Source organism: Eschscholzia californica, unplaced genomic scaffold (genome assembly GCF_041429995.1).
Source record: "Eschscholzia californica isolate CP2 unplaced genomic scaffold, dmEscCali1.0.p SCAF_3, whole genome shotgun sequence".
NCBI lineage: Eukaryota > Viridiplantae > Streptophyta > Magnoliopsida > Ranunculales > Papaveraceae > Eschscholzia > Eschscholzia californica.
This window is the reverse complement of record NW_028238420.1, coordinates 5,247,216-5,273,787: the sequence shown is the minus strand read 5'-3', so window position 1 is coordinate 5,273,787 and position 26,572 is coordinate 5,247,216. Positions and strand designations below refer to the sequence as shown.

At 38.3% G+C, this 26,572-nt stretch overlaps 1 protein-coding gene across 1 annotated transcript; it reads left to right on the top strand.

The window, feature by feature from the left end:
* Positions 1 to 3,906: 3,906 nt before the first annotated feature.
* On the top strand, positions 3,907 to 11,315 carry LOC147547914 (flavin-containing monooxygenase FMO GS-OX-like 9). Its single transcript, XM_086669668.1, has 7 exons — positions 3,907 to 4,613; positions 4,959 to 5,029; positions 6,377 to 6,538; positions 7,260 to 7,342; positions 7,674 to 7,809; positions 10,179 to 10,352; positions 10,943 to 11,315. Exons 1-7 carry the CDS (start codon positions 4,061 to 4,063, stop codon positions 11,144 to 11,146), a joined length of 1,383 nt encoding a protein of 460 aa, XP_086525794.1. The 5' UTR covers positions 3,907 to 4,060; the 3' UTR covers positions 11,147 to 11,315.
* The last annotated feature ends 15,257 nt before the right edge of the window (positions 11,316 to 26,572 follow it).

The following is a 26,572-nucleotide window of genomic DNA, read 5'->3' as shown; positions in this document are numbered from 1 at the left end:
TTCAACCACTAGCAATCACCATTCTTGAACCTTCCCACTTCAATTTTTTTCTATTTTTTTCTCTTATCTCATCTTCGTATGATGTTATGAAAAACTAATGGAATCAAGTAGATTACTAAAGGAACAAACATTTGAGAGCCCTCATCTTGGATATAAGAAGTATGAGCAAATCAACTAAGAGAATTAACTCTTTTGCCATAAAGGAACCCGCAAACATGTTTTCAAACATCAAAAGAAAACCATGTTTGAGAATAAGCATGATTTCTTTGATACATTCTATCAAACACTTCATGTGCATCATATTGGAAATCAAGATTTTGGACAACTATAAGTATAGTTTCAAGATAAACATGGGGTATATAACTATTCTAACAAGAACTCCATGAATTCTTTTCCCCCTCTCTAATAGTTTTCCTGTTTCTCTCAAAATATAGCTTCATGGACCATGGATACACATAGATTTGATGTTGTGGAGGACTTGACATTTGAAATGCTTGAGATCATTGAAGAGTATATCATGTGATTTCTTCAACAAATCACTCTTGTTTGGATCTTTCATCTTCTTGTTAATCTTCATCATCTTCAAATACTATTGAGAAAAGTATTGAAGAATGATTAGATCTCAACAATAGAAAAGAAACTACTCTTATTGGAAAGGAAGAAAAAAACACTAAACTTGAACTAAAAATCGATAAAAGCTCGGCGGACGGTAGCCATTAATGGGACTACCGCCGCCGGCAAGCGGAAGACTCTATTAACTAACCCAAAAAAGAAACTTAGAAGCTTTGATACCATGTAAGAAAAGGGAAATTGTATTGATTTTCTAACTATTACATAAGTTCCTTATAAAGAGTTACATAAGAGAGAAGTTTTATCAATTTTACAATGTGGGACTAACTATTCTAACATCTCTCTTATATATTAATAAATTAGAAACATGAAAAACGAAATCTAGAATTGAAACAAAGTAAACAAGAAAAGCAACCCAAATTGCCGGCGTAGGTGGTTGTAATGTAATGTAGAAGCAAGAATAACCCTTGTGTACCTAATAGGAGAGTAGTAGGAGATCTGATAATGATATCATATGGCATGAAAGACTATGATCACTATTGAATTGAGTTTAACCCTAGTTAAAGTCAAATTATAACACTGCTGGCTGCATGGTCGGTCAATACTATCATCCTTCCAAAATAATTTTGTACTATGTGTCTTTTTATGGTCCAAATGTCACTTTTCCCTAATCCTAGATGTTCCCTTAGCTTCAAGAAGGGATTTTCATTTTGTGGGGACTACAATAAAAACTCTAGCTAGCCCTTGATGAAACCTGCCACAATTTTTTAAAATTTTTGAAGTGTAAGATAATTTGTTGGTATAATCATGTAACTAGATTACCTTTCCTTACAAGATTGGGTAACTCTCTAGTGGATATATAATCTAAGAATGGTAGATATAATTATTTTTTTTACACAGTTACTCGTTTAGTTGAATTCTTTTCTTTTCACGACACCAAAAATTACGAAGAACCATTTTCCTATAAAAGCACACTCTAGTAGTTACGGAAGAAATCATAAAAATGGTTTATCTAATTAACTTAAAAATGTTAATGATAAAATGATGTTTAATGGTATTATTAAAATATTTTTCATGCAATAAAGTAGTTACCCAAAAGTTTGTTAAATAACTAAGGGTTATTTTGCAAATGACTCCCTAATTTATGACCAGCTTTTTGCTTAGTCTTCAATTTATCAAAACTACTCGGATTGCTCTTTTTTTACAGTTACCGTTAAAATCAAATTTTCTTATCCAAAGTTTATCCTTTTTATTTCTTTCCCATCAATTATCTTTTTCTCTCGCTCTCTCATCTCCTTCTCAAAAACTCTATTTATCCCTCCATTTTGATTCCTATCCCAGCCCTCCGTCAATGTGGCGACATATCACTGGAGTATATTTTCTCATAATTCTCTCTCCAATTGCTCCACACTCAAGTGAAATGTTGCCACATCGGCGGAGGGCTGGGGAGGGACCAAAATGGAGGGATGAATAAAATTTCTCTTATCTTTTTCATCCCTGAATTTTCTCTTTCTTTAGAAGGTTAAGATATTAATTTTTAATCTTCTACTGCTATTGTTACACAAAAAGTACTTGCTCACACATATAACGCGCACATACTGAAAAAGGACTAGAGGAGGATGGTAACGCTACCAAGCATCAGTGTAGTAGTCAAGCACTCTCTCGCTTTCTAACGATTTCGGTTACCAGGCACCGAGAAATGAGATAAGTGTTTCCCTGAATCAATTCTTGTTCCTAGAAGAGATCTTTTCAATTGTTTCCACTATAGGGATTATTGGTAGATATCATGGTAAGTTTGAATCGTGTTGATTTTTTTTATTGTATATGATCGAGTGTGTTGTAGTTCTCGGATTTTGTACTTGGATTTGAACAACTAAGATCGATAGAGGGTGACTGGAAGTGATTATTAGGTGGATTTGAGTTTTTTTTCTGGGTGTTGTTTTTAATTGGTGGAAGAAGAGAGGGAAAGATGATTACTACTTCAGAAATTGTTGGTATATACACCGTTGGAACGAATATTAACTTGTCAGATTCTGATGTTTTTCGTTGTTGTGATTTCCTTCGACCCTTAGGATAAAGAACCTTTTGCCATCCATGATTGTTGTTGTTGTTAACAATATCGGGGCTCTGTTCTCCGATCTGGAAAACTTGATCAATTAAATTAAATGTCCTCCATGGTTTCGAGAGAGAGAGAGAGAGAGAGAGAGAGAGATCTGTAAGTTTTAGTTGATGAGAGAGAGCTATTAAAAATAGAGTTACTAGAAAGAAAGTACTTTTTTAGAGAGGGAAACAAAACTGTTGTAAAATAATTAAAAAGACAGTAACTTTGAAATATAAAATCAAACTTTAACGGTCATATGACGGTAAAGACAAAAAATGGACCATCTGGATATTTTCTATAGACTAGAGAGTTAGCGGGAAGCTAAAAATATATTAGGGGGCTATTTGAAAAATAACCCAACAATTAAAGTGGCACCATCAAAAGAAACAAATAAAATGAACAAATATATGATCTATCACTTCATCTTTATAGAATAACTCTAAATATATCATCATAATCAAACTAGAATTATAATGCAAGTAACCAATGTCAAACATTAAATTATACTTCTAATAGCAATTGTAGAAAGCCTTGTGATCGAAGGAATTTTTGTATGGTTAATAGAAATTAGTCAAGTTTTGCTTATACTAATGGATATTAGTATATCATAACTAAAGGAATTAGATGGGTGTGATAGAAATACAACATACCAAGAATTTTTTGTTTCTCCAGACTTCCACATTTTTGGTTTTAGTTTGGTTGTTAGTTTTCTCTGGCTTTCTATAGTTTTATTTCTGGTTTAGTTTAATTCATTTGTAAAGTGCGGAGGTCCTTCAATCTGTTGACAAATTCAAAAAAATAGAAATAAAAAAAAATACGTAAAGAGATTTTGTGAACTACCATATAAGAAGATAAAGTATTCCGTTAAACGAAATACCTAACATGCATGAGAGAAAAGCCGAAGATTTATGTTGGGTGCGACACCGAAAATGTATGTATTCAACTTTCCATTCATAAGGTATAGATGGAAAAAAGCTTATATAGATTAAGATACACCAAAGGAGTCTCAACAAAAAAAAAAAAATATACCAAAGGTTAGAGAGTGGAGACCGACTTAGAAATACAAAATCCACAAAGGAGGTACTTTCCCTTTTAAGAAAATATGTAATTGATACTTTATTTTTTGTTTATTAAATAAATTAGGACTTAAATTAATTTTAAATATATTTTACTTGGCAACAAAAAAAATGAAAACTCTACCTACAAATAATTTGACTACTCATTTGTGTCCCCTTGAAGGCAAACTGTCTCTATTCAAACTATGAGTAGCACTTTTACACATTTGAGCTCTCCAATTATACCTATAAAAGACCAAGAGAAAGAGGGAGAGAGTTGGTATCTAGTTCCCAAAACACCCAAGTTACACAACTACTAGAAATTGTAAACAACATGGTATCAGAACTAGACTCATCTTCGAAGCACGTTTGTGTGATCGGTGCAGGACCATCGGGACTTGTAGCTGCGAGGGAGCTACGAAAAGAAGGTCATACTGCAGTAGTTTTGGAACAAAACCATGAAATTGGAGGACAATGGTTATATGAACCTAGAGTTGATAAGGAAGATCCATTAGGAAAAGGAAAAAACCTACAAGTTCATAGTAGTATGTATGCTTCTCTTAGACTAACTTCACCTAGAGAGATAATGGGTTTTAGTGATTTTCCTTTCTTGTTTAAGAAAGGTAGAGATATGAGAAGATTTCCTGGTCATAAAGAACTTCTATTGTATCTTAAAGACTTTTGTCAATGGTTCAAGTTAAGAGAGATGATAAGATTCAATACAAAGGTTGAATATGTGGGTATTTTGGATTTTGCTAAATTTGGTAAAGAAAAATGGGTTGTTAGATCTAGAGAGAGAAAGTCTGAGGAAGTAGTTGAAGAGGTTTTTGATGCAGTTGTTGTTGCTACTGGTCATTATTCTCAGCCTAGATTGCCTAACATTAAAGGTTTGCCCTTTTTCATATTATGTTACTCTTTTCTAAAGTCAAGTATCTTTTCTTAACTTAGAGTGTCAGATTTATAAATAAAGAGAAAATTTTCATTGTTAGCTTGTGGTGTTTTTTCCCTTGTCTGGAGTCCAATATCAAATCAAATCATCAAACCAGATGAATCAAGACATCAAGATTAGACAAAACAAACTTTCTAAAATAGACTCGAGTCAGTTCAGACATCCAAACAAGTTTTAGATTCGACTAAAAAACAAACTTATTTTTTTGTTTTTAATGAACCCTAGTTTTAAATACATTGATGCATGTTCTATTTTGATGATTTTGTTCCATTTTTACATGAAGGAATGGATAAATGGAGAAGAAAGCATGTGCATAGTCACATTTACAGGGTTCCAGATCCTTTCATGAATGAGGTAATTACTTCCTTATAAGATCCAATCTGATAGGAAAATCAAAAATGATAAATGACCCTCCTCGTGCACTCACTGGTGTGCTCTATTGCTTAGGTGCCAAATAAGACAGAAGGATATTTTAATTTTTTTTCATAGTTATGTTTTTACAACAATGTTGTCTCACAAAAAAGAGTCTGCTACATGATGTCAACCTACCATCATCAATTTGTTTTATTCTGAATGTGACCAGATTGGGGGGGGGGGGGGGGGGGGGGGGGGGGGACAACGTCTTATTGGTACAAATAGTCCATTTATCTCCCAAAATGAATCAAAAGTCCAAAAACAAACTATAAACCCACATCTAGTCTAAAAACGGATCCCAATACACTAAATCCCATCTCTAGGGAAATATTTATTTCTTTATTCCAACTTTACCCCTCTATACACATAATTCTGTACACATTTTTCAGAATTATGATACATTATTTAGATAGTGTGGTACATTATTCAGATAGTTTGTACATTTCTTTAAATGCATGTTCTATTTGTCTAATGATTACAATATGTACATTTTTAAGAATGTGTAAGGAATGATAATACAATTTACCAGATACAATTACACGCTTAAAAATGCATTGTACAAACTACTAGATACAATATACTAACATTGAATTAGAAATGCATTACATCTAAGACTCATACAAAGTCAAGATCGTAACCTAATTTTTCAGATGCTAAGAACCTAAAATCATAGACTAAAATGGATTACATATTTAAAAATGTATTGTACAAACTGTTAGATGCAATATACAAACTACCAGATGCATAAACAAGCTATCAGATGCATTGCACAAACTACCAGATGTATAAAATCTGTTGACTGAGGGTATTTTGACATTTTAGACAAAGGACTAAAAACCTATAGATCTTTAAGGGTGGATCTTAGACCGAATTTTTCCTAACTTTTAGACTTTCAATCCATGGCCCCGTAGTAGAAAGAGTTAAGACTGTCATTCCATTACATTGACCAATAAACCCGTGTATATAGATAAAATAATAAATAAATAGAGAGTAAGATAAATTACTAATCTCAAAAAAGAATTTCTTTGAAAAAGGTAAAACCAAAAATCTAAAGTTATTATGTTATCTTGATGCACTTTTTCATAAAGATGGTTGATTAGAGGCAACCCAGCATCACCCATGAGGAACACGTCCTATGGCTCGATGCATATTTGTAGTATATCGCACTACTGTCACTATATTTTTTGGGTTTCGCTGTAATTTAGGATTTTTGTAGGTTTTGTTGTGAGATTGATTTAGTATATTTTTTTTGAAAATCAACTTAATTAAGTAAATAAATGGATGCAGGTAGTTGTTGTTGTAGGAAATTCTTTAAGTGGAACAGATGTTGCAATGGAGTTAGTTGGTGTAGCAAAAGAAATTCATCTTAGTGCCAAATCCCTTGAAATCTCCGAGGGCTTAACAAAAGTCATTTCCAAACATCACAAGCACTTAATCCTTCATCCACAGGTACATATCTTAGTTTTATATGTATACTAGACGTCTAATGTGCCTTACGAGACGGTAGATCTCTTTTGACTAAAGGACTTTATGTGTTCACAACAAGGAGATTGAATATTTAGCGTGGTAACATAACCATCATAGAGGAACACGTCTTACTGGTACACATTTTTTAGAAACATGTGCAACCATCGAGTCGAACACTTACAAGTGGTACATTTATATCTGGATCGTGCATACACCACGATATGCACCGTCATATTGGTACACAATTTTTAAAAACATGTGCACCCATCGCGGTCGAACACCTACAAGTGGTACATTTATATCTAGATCGCGCATACACCATGATATGCACGTGTGGCAGGATTCATTTTTAGACTTTATGCGAATGACAGGTCTCGATATAATATTGTTATCTAGACAAAATCACAAGTGTTGAAATGGTGATGGGCTGACCTGTGAATTGTAATCATTTAATCACTTTGTATGGTTAAGATATCAACTTTTCCTAAAACATTAGGTACTATCCAAAGAATTAAAATTTTGTTAGTTATTGTTAAGACAAAATCATGGGATTTTTGTCTTCCATTCTTGGACTTCGGTAAAACCATATCTTAAAACTAGGTAAATTGCATGGATGGTGCCAGATAGTTTCTTTAGATAGTTTTGGAATAAATCATTATATAATTATGATCCCGATAAAATTATCAAATATTATGTCACGCAGATTGAATGCCTTTGTGAGGATGGACGTGTTGTATTCATCGACGGTTCTAGTATCATCGCTGACACTATCATCTATTGTACAGGGTACGTCACATTTATTCAACAGTTTAAAAGCTGCGATAGATATCAGTTAGAGTTATTTCAACAGAAGAAAATATCAGTTATAGGTATAGCATGAAAAATAGTCTAAATCTTATGAAATAGTCAAAGAAAGAAATTTCGAGAATGTTTTTTTATTTATGATAATTTTTTTATAGAGTAAATCAAAATTTAAAGTAATTAAGAAGAAAGAGTGAACTAGTTCATGCTAAACTTGGTATTTCGGTAATAACTCGTTCTTTCAAAATTTTAATACTTAAAAGAATCATATTTATGTAGTAATTATTATAATATTTCTTCTCTATCTCTTTTGTAGGTATTCTTATTCATTACCATTTCTTGATACGAAAGAAATAGTGACAATAGATGATGATAGAGTGGGACCTTTGTTTGAACATACTTTTCCTCCTTCACTTGCTCCAAATCTCTCTTTTGTTGGTATCCCTAGAAAGGTAAACCCTAATTAATTCTTTAAACCTAATTTAACATTGATGTCCTTTAAATCAAATTAATCAAAACCTGTTTCTAGGTCCAAGTCACATACAAAAGGTACTAATTAATTTCTTTTTTTTGTTGAAAATACTAATTAATTACTTGATGGCTTCAATTTGTGAAAGATCTTCATAAGCAATTACGATATCACAAATCAAAATATCTATTCTGTTTTTGCCCCGAGAACTACTGCACTACCGTCTCCGTCCCCTCCTGAATCACTTCGCGTCCCTCCATTTTGGTCCCTCCCCTAGTCCTCCGCTAATGTGGCGACATATCATTAGAGTATATTTTCTCACCATTCTCTCCATTGTTCCACAGTCAAGTGATATGTCGCCAATCAGCGGAGGGCTTGGGGAGGGACCAAAATGGAGGGATGAATAGAACTTTTCATCACAAAAACATATAAAAGACGACCAGCTGAGAGGACTGCCAACGGTGGGTCGAGTATCTAAAGAGAGAAAATAACTCGGCCCATCCTAACCGTCAAATTCACTATGGCGTGACTAAGATTTTAGGGGTGTCTCAGAATTGATTGAGGCTCTTATTTGGAAGCCATCTATAATCTTCGAAATTTGTAGCTATTTTATCTCCCCAAATTCATTGATCATTTTTCACATTCCATAATTCTCTATATTATCACTTCTCTAATTACTCGACAATAATCCAAGCCGACAATACAAATATGCACCTTATAAATACTATACATATAAAGTTATGAGAAAAAATATTAAATATATTAGCTCAAGTAACTCAAAAAAAAAAAATAACTTAAAGAGAGAGATGAAGAAGGGAAAGAGGTAAAAACTGGAGAAAAAAGAGACAAAGAAAAAAGCGGGATAAAAAGATTATGGTAAAACAATCTGAGATATTATTAGGAAAAGGGTTATTTCCCTAATAACCCCAAACTTTGTGACTGGTATCCTGCCTAGCCTCCTACTTTGTCAAAAATACCCAGACGACCCCCTTTTTCAGATTTCGTTATAACACTGTTAACTAGTCATTACCCCTCTCTCATCCAACTTATCACCTCTCTCTGCCACCTCATCTTCTTGCCACCTCATCATCTTCTTCGGTGAAGGTCGCCGGCCGACCAATTTCTGGTCGACGACCTTCAAACATGTATTTTTTTAAATGGTTGAAGGTTGTCGGCCGGAAATTTATTTTTTTTTAGAGAAAGAGAGGAGAGTTTTTAAAAAAAAACTTTTTTTAATCTTTAAAAGTTGTCGATCGGAAATTTTCGGACCGACGACCTTCGCCGCAGAAGACGATGAGGTGGCGAGAAGATGAGGTGGCAGAGAGAGGCAATGAGTTGGATGAGAGAGGGGTGATGACTAGTTAACGGTGTTATAACGGAATATGAAAAAGGGGGTCATCTGAGTTTTTTTGACAAAGTAGGGGGCTAGGTAGGAAACCGGTCACAAAGTTGGGGGCTATTAGGAAAATAACCCTTAGGGAAACTATGAGCATAAATGGGATTTTGTCAAAGAAACTCTGTGTGAATAGCGAAAGGTGTGTGTGTTTTTACTACGAAGAAGAACAAAAAAAACCAAGAAAGCAGTAAAGAAAGTAAACAACCACACAAAAACATAAGAGTATTACGTGGTTTGGTTTAATTAAACCTGCTCCATGGCGAATAATGACGTGATAATTTTCACTATAAATGAAGAACAAGTTACAAAGATATACATAGAGTTTCAGTTTGTATAGCTCACTGAGAACCCTGATCTCACCGCCTCACCGATCTTTTTTTAATTCTGAAAATAAACGGACACTCCTTAAATTGAGAACCGCCAACAACGCTTGCCAAAAGCAGTTTTACGAGTCCCAAACCGGATTAAACATTTATCCGTATTCTGGACAGTTTCAATAGTTTTAGACGTCCCATATATTTACTGTGTTTGACTTTTCTGTTTGTGACTGATAGCTATACTCCTTATAGTGAAACTGCTACCACTGGACCATTCATTCCAATATTTCATATATAAACTTTAAATGCAACAAAAAATAAATAAATTAAATCTAATATTTATTGTCATGTATTGCAAAAACACACTAGCTAGAAGGGGTCCAGTTCTCATAAAAAAAAAATAGAAGGGGTCCAGTGTGGTTGTACTTGTATCATCTCCTCAGCCACACCCCTGCCAACTCAACTCGCCCCCCAATTTTCTGCCACCAATGGGACAGAATAATGTTGAGAAACATGTATGATGGTTTTGAGTGATTAGACAAATGGTCTAAAATACAATAAATTTGATTTTAGTCAGTATAACAAAAAATACACATACAGATAGAAGTACTAATTTTGATATATACATATTATGTGTAGATCATAGGGTTTCCTTTCTTTGAATCACAAGCAAAATGGATAGCTGAGGTCCTGGCTGGAAAAAGAAGCTTGCCATCATGGGAGGATATGATGAACTCCATTAAAGAATTTTATAGATCAAGGGAAGATGAAGGCATACCAAAGCATAATACTCATGATATTGCTTGTTTTGAGGTAATAATTCACTAATTTCTATTATCCATTGAATTATTTTTCAATCACATTATACGAATACTTGGATCAATCTATGATCATGGTTACTAATGATGGTCTTTCTTCCATGTGAGACTATTTTCACACGCCTCCTTGTGGCATTTTTTAGTCTAACACATATTTTTTTTTTCTTTTTGGGTAATGTAGAGCACGTGTGCCTATTAAAACCTATTACGTGTGGACCTAGTTCTGACATCACGTTAAATTTGTGACCATCCATCTCAAACCCTCCACAGTTAGCAGAGAACACCTAGACATTATATTATTTGTTAAGGAACCGCCTTTTTGTCATGTTAGACTACTCTCACAAACTCGGTTAGGAGGAACTGAGGAAGTCAGGATGAGAGGTTTATATTTACAGCGGATCGAAGGACAATTTTGACTATGTTGATATCCATCAATGCCTTTAATTCGACATGATCACTTAGGGGTTGTCGTAATGCCTAGTCTAAAAAGTTCAAGTTATGTTTTCGACTGACATTAACCCCACCGATATGGCAGATGCTATACCTAGCATATATTGATCAATGGCGTGTGTATCTTTTGTGCAGTACTGTGATAAGTACGGAGATTACTGTGAATTCCCACATTTAGAAGAATGGAGGAAAGAACTATGTCTTGCTGCTATAAGAAATTCATTTACAAACTTGGAAACTTACAGAGATTCTTGGGATGATGAAGAACTGATCCAAGAAGCTCATCAGAGCTCTCATTTCACTCAGCTAGGCCCTGAAGCTTTTGACGACGATCTTTAAACTTTATCACATTTTTAATGTTCTTAATTATCTAGAGAATATGTAGTATTCATAAATTTTGGATACTACAAAATCGATATTTTTTCTTTTCTTGGTTTTCGTTGATCAAGAATTACACAACAATGTAGCATGACATTACAGTTATCTTTTAAATATATGTTACTAGAAAGATGGGCGTTTGAGTTCTGATTTTGCTTTTGAAAATGTAATTTAATGTTTTTATGGGCGTCTGGGCCAAAGACCAGCGTCCTAGCCCTGGCCAAGACCAAAACGCATCTAGCATGGGCCTAGACACATCCGGTCTTGGCCGAACTGTGCATGGCAGACCCAAGCTATTGGCCTAGGGGCGAACCATGCTTGGCCGTACCAAGATGCATCCTAGGCCTCTTTGGCCCGGACCACCTTGTTGGTCCTTGACTTTAGGGTCTTGGGCCTTGACCAAGGGATGCTCCGGGCCTTTTCGAGTTTGACCTAGGTCCACGGGCCGAAATTTTACGGGTCTTGACCCGAGTGGGAGTTTTTCGACGAAAGTCAAAATTTTCTCCCGATTCCACCTAAATTTTACCGAAATTGTTCCAAGCCACCCGAAGGCCCGAAATGAGTTTTTCTTAAAATTGATTTGTAAAACCATTAAGAATCAAACCAATTTTTTCCAAAATTGACCCGGGCTTTCAAAAATCCCAAAACGAAGTTTTTCTTAAAATTGATTTTAATAATCATAAAAGATAAAACTGGAACGCACCATTAATCGAGTGTTTTGAATTTAGACGTAAGGTACGTAATGTGACATGGGTGTCGACCAAAGTATCTCCCAGATTATCATGCATATATAATTCTTAGCCTTTATATATTATACGAGTGCATGTGATGTGAATGCGGGAAACTAGTATGGCCATAGAAATTGTTTCTTTTATTTTTTATTTTAAGCACGGATGGGTGCGAATTTGTAATTAATTTTAATTTCAAGTTTATACGATCTGCGTATCGTTAGTAATTATAGTTTAGGGTCAATGAGTCTATTGAAGAAGCTCGAGGATAAGATCCAAAGGCAAAAATCAATGGAGGTTCAAAGATGGCGATCTAAGGCGAACCAAAGATAAAACAAGAAGAAACCAAAGGAGATTAGATCTTCTAGGTTAGGGGCCATACTAGGATCTATGTCTGCTTGATTTACTTTTTCGCACGCGTTTACTTACTTATTTACGCTTTATGTTGTGGATGTTAGTTAGGCTATATAGTTCAGTATAACACACACCAGACTAGCGTAAAAGTCCCCATAAGTAATTTTGAGTGAAGTGCCTATCCAGATTAAGACACTCGTTGCGCCCTTGTTCGTGATGGTGGGTTGGCCTTCGCAGAGTACCATCTCTACCTCGGGACAATGCGGGTAGGCCTATGGTAGAGGCCTATATGTCTAAATGGTTCCACTCAACGAGATCAGCAAAAGAGTTTTGGATACTCGAGGCAAAAGGATAGATTAGTCATTCATCAATGAAATCTATCAACCGAGAGTCATAAAGGTATGATCGGTGAAGTAGTTCGCTCACCTGAAACGACGAAGTCGAGGGCAGGGCCCTAATCCGCTTTACTCCGAAGAACTGGGATCTTGGAATCACGTTATTCAATCGGGGACGGTTTTATATTGAATAATGTGGGAAAACTGAATTTTTCCAAAATGATAACGAGTTTAAAACTTTGCAATTCTTTTATGTAGTTTTAAGATGACACAGGGAAACGAGTTCAACATTGAATCACACCTAAGGGAGGTGCTGATCAACTTCCTAGAATGGTATAAGGAATCCGAGAATGATTCTCAGATTCAAAAGGAAAGAATACTAGAATACCCAATCCCAATGTTGACTCGTACCAGAGAAGGTCAAAAGCCTTTTGCAAGCAATCATATACCATTCTCTTTAGAAGAGTAATGGATGCTAGCACGACCATTAAGACAAACTGAGGAAGAAGTTCCTACAAAAGTCATAAACGAAGAGGTACGAAACCTCCAAGGCAATCTGAAAGTCATCCTAAGAGAAGACAACAGGATTCATCTATCACCCAGTTCGATGTCGATTGAACAAAGATAGATAAAACCTTAGATGAGTCACTCAGATTGTTACGAACAACTGAGCAGAACATACGAGAATATCAAATCTAAGAAAGGTTCTTGAGATTTGGTAAAAGGAATTCAGGTATTTGAGACTAGATGAGCGGCTCAGTGGGAGCTCAAGGGAATTACATACTTGACTAAAAGGAGAAAAGATCCAAGAGGGAGCAGAAGCAGTATTGCTAAGGATGCTGAAAGGGATCGAAGTCTTTTTTTAAACACTGATTTAGCTTAGAACTTAATAATAATTATTTTGTTCTTGTAGAAACCAGTGGTAAAATTAACTGAAGGTTAACATTGCTAATGGATGAAATCAAGAGACTCAAACTCATTAACTTCAGCATTGTCGCTTAGGTCTTAAGGACCAATTGACAAAGTCACTCTTTTTCAAATGACATAGAGACTAGTAATCTATTAGGACTCATACGTGGTTATACAGACCTATAAGTTTACTTGCAGAAGCTAAAGAGAGCTACTTCAATGCGTACCCTGACAACTTCATGAAGTATGGAAACATACAAACCATAAAGTCGGAATGTTTGAAAGTTCAAACAAAGTACACACCGAAGTAATGAATCACTTTGGCAAGATAGTTTAAGCCATCCGATTACGTTTGGAGTGGTGAAAACTTGAGTCAAATACTTGATAACCATCAAAGGAGTTGAGAAACAATTTCCCAACTCGCTCCATGGAACACATCCGACGGATGGTGGATTCAGTGGGAGTAATTGAAGACTGCTATGCATGATTCGATCAATGATGGGTTTAAACCAGTCTTCCGAATATTTTGGGATATATTCTAGAAACGGTTGTTTTCGCACTTAACCTACTCCGTCTAAAGCTAGGCCTGTGTAAAAGCATTTTTACAAGGATACAAAAATTAACTAAAAGTCTGACGCAATTTCTTTAGAAATTTGGACTTTTTTCCACAACCGATCAGAGAACAAAGTGTTTGTTGCTCATGATGGTATTCTTGTAGTAGTTAGCGTAACAAGGTACTAACTATTACAAGAATAAGTGGGAGAAAAGTACAAGTCGATTTAATCCGACCATGAGAAAAGTCATGAGAAGTCATGCGAATTGTACATGCCGATTAAGTTCGACCAAGAGCAACAAAACTGTTAAAGACAGTTAACCGCGGTTCCTCTCGAAAGGAAACAAAAGATAAAGATGGAATCTAAATACCTAACGCACATTGTGAATGTAATTCGTAGCAGAACTCTCAAGTAGTTGAGAGTAATCCAAATTGTTGCTCAAAAGCCCTTAAGGTCAAAAGTTCATCTCAAGAACTCAGAAGATTAAGTTCTCTCTGAAGAGATAAAAGACCTGCGCATAGTCGGAAACCTACTCTAGCTTTTTGGCCAGAAGCCAAAAAGTATATAATCCATATCTCATCAAGTCATGAAGCTTGATAATTTAGTCAACAGAAGACTTAAATTAGTTTTCCATGATAAGAAAACTGAGAAGGATGGAAACCTTAGTGTTTCCCAAAACTAGACAAGACGAATAAGATTCTTCTAAGTCCAGTTATGTCCATACACATGCTTCAGGAATCCATCAAAGGATTGAAGCACGCAAGAGTTGGAATCTTTGATTCATAAAGGCAATCAAAGTAGTTTGATTCCCGAGGAATGAAGAAATCTCGACTCACGAAATTTCAAGAAGGTAAGTGGGGGTAACAAAATTTCCAGGTCCGTATGCAGAGTACATACAAGATATGAGTACAACATAGAAATGTTGTTAAAACAGTCAGGAACTGACTCAATACATGACCACACACAAAAGGATAAAATGTCATTTTGGGCATCAAAGGTCTATAAGCATAGATCGATTAGATAGGATTATGAATCTTTTGTACACCGAAAGATTCTTGAAGTCCAAATTCGAAAGTTCTAAGACTCGAAAAAGTCTATAAGAATTTCGACCCAAAAATTCATGACAGAGAGCGTTGCAAGACTCGGAGTCTAGAAGACACCGATAAGCGAGCACGCATGAAAGAGACATTTATGTACAAAACATAAAGTCGATCATGTAGAACATGATTAACATTTAGACATCCAGATCACTGATGTCAACATCCAAATTCGGATTGAAGAATCTGAAACACTACTTAAGAGCATCCTAGAAGGTTGTAGGATGAAGTAGTCTAAAGTTGAACAAGTCATCGTAGCAAACTTTTAGACATAGAAGGAAAGTAGGCTGAGAGCGTTTCTGGCCGGGAACTGTTGCAAATTCTACAAAAGAAATAAAGCCTTAATACTAGTAAAGATTACTAGAAATTATCAAGGTTGAAGAGAGCGATCTTCAAATTAATTGATAATTAGCAAAGTTTAAACGGACTACATCCGTAGTCAAACTAAACTGTCACCTAAGACAAAGTATGAGACTCATACACAAGTCTAAGACATGAGGTATATTTTGAATAAACCTTGACAAGTAAATTGAGTGGGTAAAATGAGTTTTTACGGAAGAGGCTCAAATTTACAAACTCTCGCTATCGAAAATAAATTAATTATTTCGTAGTCGACTAAATTTGGTTTAGTATTTAAACGACAACCCACGGATAATAAAACATTCCGAATAGGATTGTCAGATACGTGATCTGATGAATGAAATCCTATTAAGTGAACTTGAAATATTTATTATCATCTCCCTAGTCCAGGTCGTTGCATGGACAACAACGACTAAGGAAGACTAGCACGTGAGGTCGATGAGATAGCGTAGTTTCATGGGCTATAGGAATAGGAATATTCGACTCAACTATGTGGGTGTGTAATAAGGATTATACACAGGATAACGCTCAAATGAGAAGTACATCACTCGTGATGAACGTCAAACGCTTCTCATTGACAAAATTGGAGAGATTCCTTAAAACATGAGTGCTCCACTCATCTTATGTAAGGAATGTCCGACTTTAGTTCCCGTAAACGCCGCGCTGTAAAAGGAGGTTATAAAGGTGGATGCTGGGAAGGACTGTAGGGTTTTGGTGTATCCTATACACTACCTAGTGTTGTAAGCGGAATCTCAAACATCTCATGTTTAACACTAGATTGCCCAGGACCTATATGCACAAACTAATCAATGAACTAGAGAGGGATAAATACCTTAACGCGTTTTTCCCTCGAACCATTCCAATCGCATGCAAAGATCGAGAGCTCCAACTGTAGCTCCTCTACTTGAGACACCGAGTGAATAGACTTGATCTCCCTTCTTTTCAGACTGCTAGGACTTAGTAGAAGGTTGAGAAGAACTCTTCTTCTTGACTAGATTGATAGAATGGGAACTTTCTCTCTATATTCCTCTCTCTCCAATAGCTGTATATTCAGAGAGAGAGAGAGTTGTATAATTTTCCTTAGAGAAAAATCCACACCTTCTCTGTTCTCAACTGACCCAATATATAGACAAACCCTAATTAGAATCTCATTCAGATTAGGTTTTCTATTTTCTGGGTCACAGAAAAGATAATTACCAAAATACCCTTTTTGGGGTATTTTGATAATCCCCTTAAGTGTGGCCGGCCAGGGCAGCCCACTATGGGCCTTATATGGCCGGCCCACTTACTCTGGTCGGCCATCTCATGGCCGGCCCAAAGAGCCTTCCTCTATCTTGTCCCGAATCTCCATTCGGACCCTTTCGGCCTTTCCAGTTGAATCCCATCCAACTTTAGCCAGTTCCCGTCTAGTCAAATCTCTCCGATCAAGTTACCACTCTTATGTGTAACCCGTTGTAGGATCCGGTCTATGTTAGCCTCGAATCAACTCCTTGATCCGATGATCGTAGTTGGCTTCTAGCAAAGCATTACGACCCCTAATTGGACCGGACTGGATGATCTTTACGTGTGGTCATCGTTATCCTAACTGACAAATTGATCGCATTGCCACCTTGGTCGAAGGACACTCCTTCGGAAGGACATCTCCTTCAGACCGAACGGATAAATCCTTCAGTCTCCCACTTGTACTTAGAACAAGTGCAATGCTCGATTCCCATGTCGCTTAGTATCCCATCTGATACGTCACACGTTTCAGACTTTCTTGATCCAGAGAACAACTGTCAATTCAAATGATTAACTCTTAATCCATTTGAGTGCGGCCACACATTTCACAGTTGCTTCTCCTCAAGTGGCCCGGAGATACTTATTCCTAACTTAATAGGAGGACATCATCCAGTCTTGTACTCCCACTTAACTTCATGTCTATCCTGTCTCCCCCAGTATGCTGCCTTTATAACCTCCTTTTACGGCGCGGCGTTTGACAGTACCAAAGTTCGACATTCCTTACATAAGATGAGTGGAGCACTCATGTTTACGGAATCTCTCCAATCTTGCCTATGAGAGTTTGTGACGCCTTTTTCAACTTCTTGAAAAAACTCTCATCTTTGGGTTAATCCAATGTAGATTCCCCAATCTACATCCATGTAATTGACTTAAATACTATATTCCTATAGCCCATGGAACTGCGCTATCAGTCAATTCCCATGCTAGTCTTCTTGAGTCATTGTTGTCCATGCAATGACCTGGACTAGGGACTCAATAATGAATCTATTCCACGTTCACTTAGTAGAGTTCCATTTACCAGATCACGTATCTGATAAACCTACCTGGAATTCCTCATTATTTTGGACCGTCATTAAACACTAAACCATTATTTAACGACAGAAATAAACTCTTTATTTCTTTTTATTGAATGTAGCTAATTGATTACATGAAAACCCCTTTTCATTAATCCAATTACAACCTAAAGCCATTCATCGATGCGCTTTATACCTATGCCTCTTCTATGACTCTCATACTTGGGCTGAGGCAGTGGTTTAGTTAACGGATCGGCAACGTTGTCGTCCGTATCGACTTTGCAAATGACCACATCCTTTCGCTCAGTGATTTCCCTAATCACGTGGTACTTCCTTAGGATATGTTTGGATTTCTGGTGTGCCCTTGGTTCCTTAGCCTGGGCGATAGCTCCATTGTTGTCACAATACAGAGTAACCCCATTCTCTATGCTAGGAACTACACCAAGTTCGGAGATAAACTTCTTTATCCAAACTCCTTCCTTCGCTGCTTCCGAAGCGGCAAGGTATTCTGCTTCCGTAGTAGAGTCTGCTACAGTAGTCTGCTTTGAGCTCTTCCAGCTTACTGCTCCTCCGTTTAGACAAAAGACATATCCCGACTGCGATCGGAAATCATCTCTGTCCGTTTGGAAGCTCGCATCCACATGGCCTTCCACGATTAGTTCCTCTTTCCCGCCATACACCAAAAAGTGATCCTTAGTCCTTCTCAAGTACTTCAGGATATTTTTGGCTGCGGTCCAGTGTTTCTCCCCTGGATTAGATTGGTAACGACTACACATACTCAAAGCATATGAGACGTCTGGGCGAGTGCAGACCATGGCGTACATGATAGATCCTATTGCCGAAGCATAAGGCACCTTCTTCATGTGTGCTAGCTCATCAGGATCTCGGGGACACTGAGTCTTGCTAAGCGTCGTACCATGTGTCATGGGTAGGAATCCTCTCTTAGAGTCTTCCATCTTGAACCTCCCAAGAACCTTATCTATATAAGTCTCTTGACTAAGTCCAATCATCCTCCTCGATCTATCTCTATAGATCTTGATGCCCAATATATATTCTGCATCTCCTAGGTCTTTCATTGAAAAACACTTCCTAAGCCACTCTTTCACGGAGTCAAGCATAGGAACGTCATTTCCAACGATCAGTATGTCATCCACATACAGGACCAAGAAAACTAGGTTGCTCCCACTAACCTTCTTGTATACACAAGATTCCTCTTCATTCTTCAGAAAACCAAACTCTTTGATTTTCTCGTCGAATCGAAGATTCCAGCTCCGACTTGCTTGCTTCAACCCGTAGATGGACCTTTGAAGCTTGCAAACCTTTCCAGCATTCCCGGAATCCTCAAAACTCTCAGGCTGTGTCATGTACACATCCTCTTCCAGCTTACCGTTCAGGAAGGCGGTTTTGACATCCATTTGCCAAATCTCATAATCGTAATGAGCTGCAATTGCTAGAATAATCCTAATGGACTTAAGCATCGCGACAGGGGAAAAGGTTTCTTCGTAGTCTATACCCTGGACTTGTCTGTAACCTTTTGCCACCAGTCTAGCTTTGAAAACACTCACGTTTCCATCCTTGTCTGTTTTCATCTTGAAAATCCATTTGCATCCTATGGGTTTTACCCCATCGGGCAAATCAACCAAGTCCCAAACTTGATTCTCAGACATGGATTCCATTTCGGATTTCATGGCTCCCAGCCATTTTTCGGAGTCTGGGCTCGTCATAGCTTCTTTGTAGGTGCTGGGTTCGTTATCCTCTACCAACAACAACTCTTGTCGTTGAGACAACTCAATCAGCCTTGCGGACCTACGCGGGGCTTGAACAACAGGTGAGACACTCTCAACTCCTTGAGGGTTCTCCTGCGAATCACATTCGCTCTGCGCGGGAGGATCTCCGAGATCTACCATCTCATCCCCTCTTTCCTCTTCTATCGGCTCATAATAGTTAGGAATCGCGACTTCTGACATCGGTGCAACGGTGCCAGTTTGTTGCTCAGATCGAACCTCTTCGATCTCTATATTTCTCCCACTTGTCTTCTTGGAAAGGAACTCCTTTTCAAGGAAGACACCATCACGAGCAACAAACACTTTGTTCTCTGACGGGTTGTAGAAGTAATGCCCCTTTGTCTCCTTCGGATAACCGACGAAGACACACTTGTCTGATCTTGGTGCTAGTTTATCTCCTTGTAAACGCTTTACATAAACATCGCAACCCCAGACTTTGAGAAAAGACAACTTTGGAACCTTTCCAGTCCACATCTCATGTGGCGTCTTTTCTACAGCTTTTGACGGAGCTCGGTTAAGTGTGAAAGCAGCCGTTTCTAGAGCATACCCCCAGAAAGTGTTAGGAAGATCGGCTAAGTTCATCATCGATCGAACCATGTCCATCAATGTTCGATTCCTCCTCTCGGACACACCGTTCATCTGAGGTGTTCCTGGAGGAGTGAGCTGTGAAACTATTCCACAACTCCGAAGATGATCCTCAAACTCTTGACTCAAATACTCACCACCTCGATCCGATCGAATGGCTTTTATTTTCTTGCCAAGCTGATTCTCTACTTCATTCTGGAATTGTTTGAACACTTCAAACGATTCCGACTTATGCCTCATTAGATACACGTAACCATATCTAGTGAAGTCATCAGTGAACGTAATGAAGTAGCCATAGTTACCTCTCGCGAGTGTACTCATAGGTCCGCATACATCCGTATGTATCAGTCCTAAGGGTTCACTCACCCGATCTCCTTTCCCCTTGAAGGACGATCTTGTCATCTTGCCCACTAAGCATGGCTCACATGTATCGTACGATTCCAAATCACACGATCCCAGAAGTCCATCTGCATGAAGCTTCTGCATGCGTTTCATGTTAATGTGACCCAAACGACAATGCCAGAGATAACTTTGGTTAGAATCATGAGTACGAAGCCGTTTCGTGTCTATGTTCAGGATTTCGTCTTCTATGTTCACAACATAAAGACCATTACGCAGCCTAGCACTGGTATAGAACATCTCACCCTTGTATAAAGAACAACTCTTGTCCTTTATTATAGCGTGATATCCCTCTTTGTCTAACACCGACGCAGAGATGATGTTCCTCGATATAGTCGGTACGTAATAGCAATTACGTAGCACTAATATCAACCCAGTCTCTAAACTGAGCTCGAAAGTTCCTACAGCCACAGCAGCAACTCTTGCCTTGTTTGCGACTCGTAGAACCATCTCGCTCTTTGTCAGATACCTGACCTCCTTGAGCTCATCTAATTCTGAAATTATATGAGCTCCACATCCGGTATCATATACCCATGAGGGAGAGTCAGCCATATCTGCCAAATTGACCTCTATAACATAGGCACCGACTTCCACTTCCCTTTCTGGTAGCTCTATTACGCTTTCTTTCTTTGAAGCATCGAGAACTCTTCTCTGATCTTCCTCCCAATCTAGAAAGTCGTATAGATCTCTATCTAAACGTGAACTAATCCTATTTGCCATCTCTACTCTACAGAAACAAAATAAGGATTTTGCTAAGTACTACATTCAATGTTTACGCAAAAACACTTTTTGCCATATTATTCAACGAAAAACCGTCCCCCTATGAATAATACGATTCCAAGACCCCATTCCTGTGAAGCTAAGCGTACTTTGGCACTGCCCTTAACTTCACCCTCCTGGGTGAGTAACTCCTTACTGATCATATCTCATATGACTCTTGGTTGATGAATAACACTTATGTGTTAGATTCATCCTTTTGCCTCGAAATCCAAAACTCTTTTGCTGACTCGTTGAGAATAACCATTTAGACATGTAGACCTCTTCATAGGTCTACCCGTATTGTCCCGAGGTAAAAGATGGCACCCTGCTTTGGCATGACCCACCATCGATGAACAAGGGCGCAACAGGTGTCTTAATCTGGGTAGGCATTACTCAAAATTCTTTTTGGGGACTCTTACGTTTTTGTTTGCATGCATTACTGTGAACTCTAACATAATCATACACCACACAAAACGTAAATAAGTAAATGCGCGCGAGAAAATAAATCAAGCAGATATGATCCTAGTATGGCCCCTAACCTAAAAGATCTAATCTTCTTAGGTTCTTCGCTTGTTTAACCTCCGTTCGCCTGGATCTCCATCCTCGAACATCCATTGAATTCTCCCACTCGAACCACGATCTCATCCTTTGGCTCTTCAATGGACTCAATAGTACCCTTAAACTCTAATTACAAGACTCAACGATTCGCAGATCGTATAAAACTTGAAATTAAATACATTACATCGGGCACCCATCCGTGCTTAAAAACAAGATAGAACAATTCTATGGCCATACTAGAACCCGCATTCACATCCATACACACATAATAATATGACATTCATAAAACACCCAAGTATGTATGAGATTCGCTTACTTTGGTCGAATCTAGGTTTGCTATGTTCTAGATAGCTTTTCGGGAGATACTACCGACATCTCTATGTCTAACGTGCCTTAAGTCTAATTATCTCATAATTCTGACTAATGGCTCGTTTGGTTTTATCTCAAAAGATTTTGAAATCGTTTTGGAAAAACTCCGATTCGGGCTTTGGTGGGCCCGGGTCGCTTTCGGAAAAAATATGGTCAAAGTTGGCAGAAGAAAATAACCTCCCACTTAAGTCAAGGCCCAAAAGACCCGAGTCTAACTCCAAAGACTTAAGTCAAACTTGGTCAAGGGACCCTTTGACTTGACCCAGTCAAGTCTCGGTCAAGGTCTGAACCAAGGTCAGACCCGGACTGGCACGTTCCAGACCGTGCCTTGTCCCTCGGGTGGTCGCGTCCTGGCCCTAGGCCAGACGCTTCCATCCCAGCAGACGCGTCCCAGACGCTCTGCCCAAGTCTGTGCTCCTCGGACTCCCAGTCCGAGGTAGCTTCTGGTCTCACCAGACGCGTCCCAGACGCTATATAGAAGGTCTGTCCTGGTCGCGTCCGGATTCTCAATCCGAGACGCGTCCGGACATGTCTCTGTGGTCGCGTCTGGAAGACGCGACCTCAGGTGCTGGACGCGGATCCTTCGGGATCCCTGTCCGAGACGCTCTCGGACGCGTCCTTCTGTCCGAGATGCTCGGACGCGTCCTAATCCGAGACGCTCTCGGATTCCCAGTCCGGGAAGGACTGGGACGCGTCCTGAGCGTCCGCGACTGGCCAGACGCGTCCTGGGACGCGTCCTGGTCAGTCCGGTCTCTGGACAGCACCCAATTTTCTTCCAAATTTCTCAAAAATTCCAACTTTTTGCTGTTTTTGATGATTCTTCATCCAAAAACCCAGCAATTTGAAAACTCTTTTCAAAAAACCATCCACTTTAAAATTTTATTTTGAAAACTCTTTTCAAAAACACCAAATTTTAAAGATTTCCATTGAAACTCTTTCAATTTTCTATCAGATTAAGTCTAAATCTAATTTAAACTAATCAATTCTATGTCTAAATCCCTATTTAAACATAAAATCATCTAATCAATCAAGCTCGAATCTAATTCGACTAGTCAGAGATAGTTTCATGCAACCGGCTCGTGATGCCACTGTAGGGTTTTGGTGTATCCTATACACTACCTAGTGTTGTAAGCGGAATCTCAAACATCTCATGTTTAACACTAGATTGCCCAGGACCTATATGCACAAACTAATCAATGAACTAGAGAGGGATAAATACCTTAACGCGTTTTTCCCTCGAACCATTCCAATCGCATGCAAAGATCGAGAGCTCCAACTGTAGCTCCTCTACTTGAGACACCGAGTGAATAGACTTGATCTCCCTTCTTTTCAGACTGCTAGGACTTAGTAGAAGGTTGAGAAGAACTCTTCTTCTTGACTAGATTGATAGAATGGGAACTTTCTCTCTATATTCCTCTCTCTCCAATAGCTGTATATTCAGAGAGAGAGAGAGCTGTATAATTTTCCTTAGAGAAAAATCCACACCTTCTCTGTTCTCAACTGACCCAATATATAGACAAACCCTAATTAGAATCTCATTCAGATTAGGTTTTCTATTTTCTGGGTCACAGAAAAGATAATTACCAAAATACCCTTTTTGGGGTATTTTGATAATCCCCTTAAGTGTGGCCGGCCAGGGCAGCCCACTATGGGCCTTATATGGCCGGCCCACTTACTCTGGTCGGCCATCTCATGGCCGGCCCAAAGAGCCTTCCTCTATCTTGTCCCGAATCTCCATTCGGACCCTTTCGGCCTTTCCAGTTGAATCCCATCCAACTTTAGCCAGTTCCCGTCTAGTCAAATCTCTCCGATCAAGTTACCACTCTTATGTGTAACCCGTTGTAGGATCCGGTCTATGTTAGCCTCGAATCAACTCCTTGATCCGATGATCGTAGTTGGCTTCTAGCAAAGCATTACGACCCCTAATTGGACCGGACTGGATGATCTTTACGTGTGGTCATCGTTATCCTAACTGACAAATTGATCGCATTGCCACCTTGGTCGAAGGACACTCCTTCGGAAGGACATCTCCTTCAGACCGAACGGATAAATCCTTCAAGGACATGATAGACGTGAAGTTGAGTGGGAGTACAAGAATGGATTGTGTCGTCCTAATTCTATTAGGAAAAGTGTCTCACGGCCGCTTGATGAGTAGCAACTGAAAATGCATGGCCGCACTCAAACGGATTAAGAAATTAATTGTTTGTATTTGACAGTTGTGTTCGGTAACAAGAAAGTCTGAATGATGTGACATATCAGATGAGATACAAATTGACACGGGAATCGAGCATTGCACTCGTTCTAAGTACAAGTGGGAGTCCGAAGGAGATGTCCTTCGTGAAGGAGTTGAAGGAGATGTCCTTCGACCAAGGTGACAATGCGAACAATTTGTCGGATAGGACAATTGATGTGGAAGATCATCAAGTCCGATTGATTTAGGGATCGTAGAGTTGTAGCTAGAGACCAACTACGATCGTCGAATTACGAAGTAATTCGCGGCTAACTTCGATCGGATCCTACAACGGGTTACACATAAGAGTGACAAATTGATCTAGGATATGACTAGTGGGAGTGAGATATAATCATGGGAGTGTCCCATAAACATATCTCATAGGCCTAAAAAGGAATTAGGCAAAGATAGTACAAAAAGGCCAAAAACAGGGTTTTTGGGCCTTAGTCGATTCGGGCACTTTTAGGGCTCGGATTGGGCTGATTTTTGGAGGGACATTTACTTATGTTATGAACATTAAATCTGCCAATTTTGGCTGGGTTTGGACGTCATCTCCTTAGGGAATTGAGAAAATACCAATAGTTGCTATTTTCGACTATTTCCCTAAATCTTATTCTAAAGGGTGTTTTAGGAAACCTAAAAGGAGGTGGATTCTTATTAGGGTTCTATATAAACACTCTTAGGGCAGAGAATAAGGTGTGGAATTTCTCTCTAAGCTTTCTTACTCTACCACATCAAGTAGAGAGGAGAAAGTGAGCTAATTCCCATTACTATCAATCTAGTCAAAGAAGAAGGTGTTCTTCTTTTCCAACCACCATTGGTGTGCTAGCTATACAACAAGGTGGGAGATCAAATTGATTGCTCGTGTCCCAAGTAGAGGAGCTACACTTGAAGCTCTTGGTCTTCTTCAATCAATTCAACTAGTTCGAGGGAAAAGCGATTAAGGTAATCTACTATCTCCATTAGATTAATTACTAGTTTTGCATGTGATCCTGGGAATACTAGTGTAGACATTAGATGTCATATTTCCGCTATAAACACTAGTAGAAGGATGTAAATCCCTACACTTCGACCAAGACTGCAATGCGAGCAATTTTTCGAATAGGACAATTGATGAAAAATATCATCAAGTCCGCTTTATTTAGGGGTCGTAGTGTTTAGCTAGAAACCAACTACGATCGTCGAATTACGAAGTACTTCGCGGCTAACTTCGACCGGATCGTACAACGGGTTACACATAAGAATGTCTATTTAATCGGATGATATGACTAGTGGGAGTGAAATATATTATCATGGGAGAACGCCATAAATATGTCTCATAGACCTAAAACAAGTTTAGGCAAAGATAGCACAAAAGGTCCAAAAGAGGAGTTTTGGGCCTAGGGCCAAAAAGGGACTTTTTGGGCCCGGATTGGGCTGAAAATTGGAGGGTCGGTTCCCCTAATAGGGAAGGTTAGATCTGAAAATTTTGGTCAGGTTTGGACGTTCCCTCATCAAAGATTGAGAAAATAACAACTAGTTTCTATTTTCGACTATTTCCTTAATCTTATTCAAAAAGGTCTTTTAGGAAACCAAATCAGAAGTGGACTCTTATTAGGCTTCTATATAATGACCCTTAGGGCAGTGAATAAGGTGCGGAACTTCTCAAAGAGCTTTCTTACTCTACAACATCAAGTAGAGAAGAGAAAGTGAGCTAATTCTCAAAAGCTATCAACTAGTCATTTAAGAAGAAGTGTTCTTCTTATCAAACTACCATTGGAGTTCTAGCTAGATTTCAGGTGGGAGATTAAGTAGACCACTCGGTGTCCCAAGTAGAGGAGCTACAATTGGAGCTCTTGGTCTTCTAAAGTGATTGGAAAGGTTTGAGGGAAAACTAGCGATTAAGGTAATCTTCTAGACTCACTACAAGAAAAAACAGGTCTAGCGACCATTTTTCTGGCGACGAAATGAAATATGTCACTAAAAGCGGGTTTCAACGACCGTTTCACAATTTCGTTGCTAGAATTGTCACTAAAACAAAAAAAAACTTGTATTTCCCTTTATGTCCTAGAAAAAAATTAACGACAAATTTT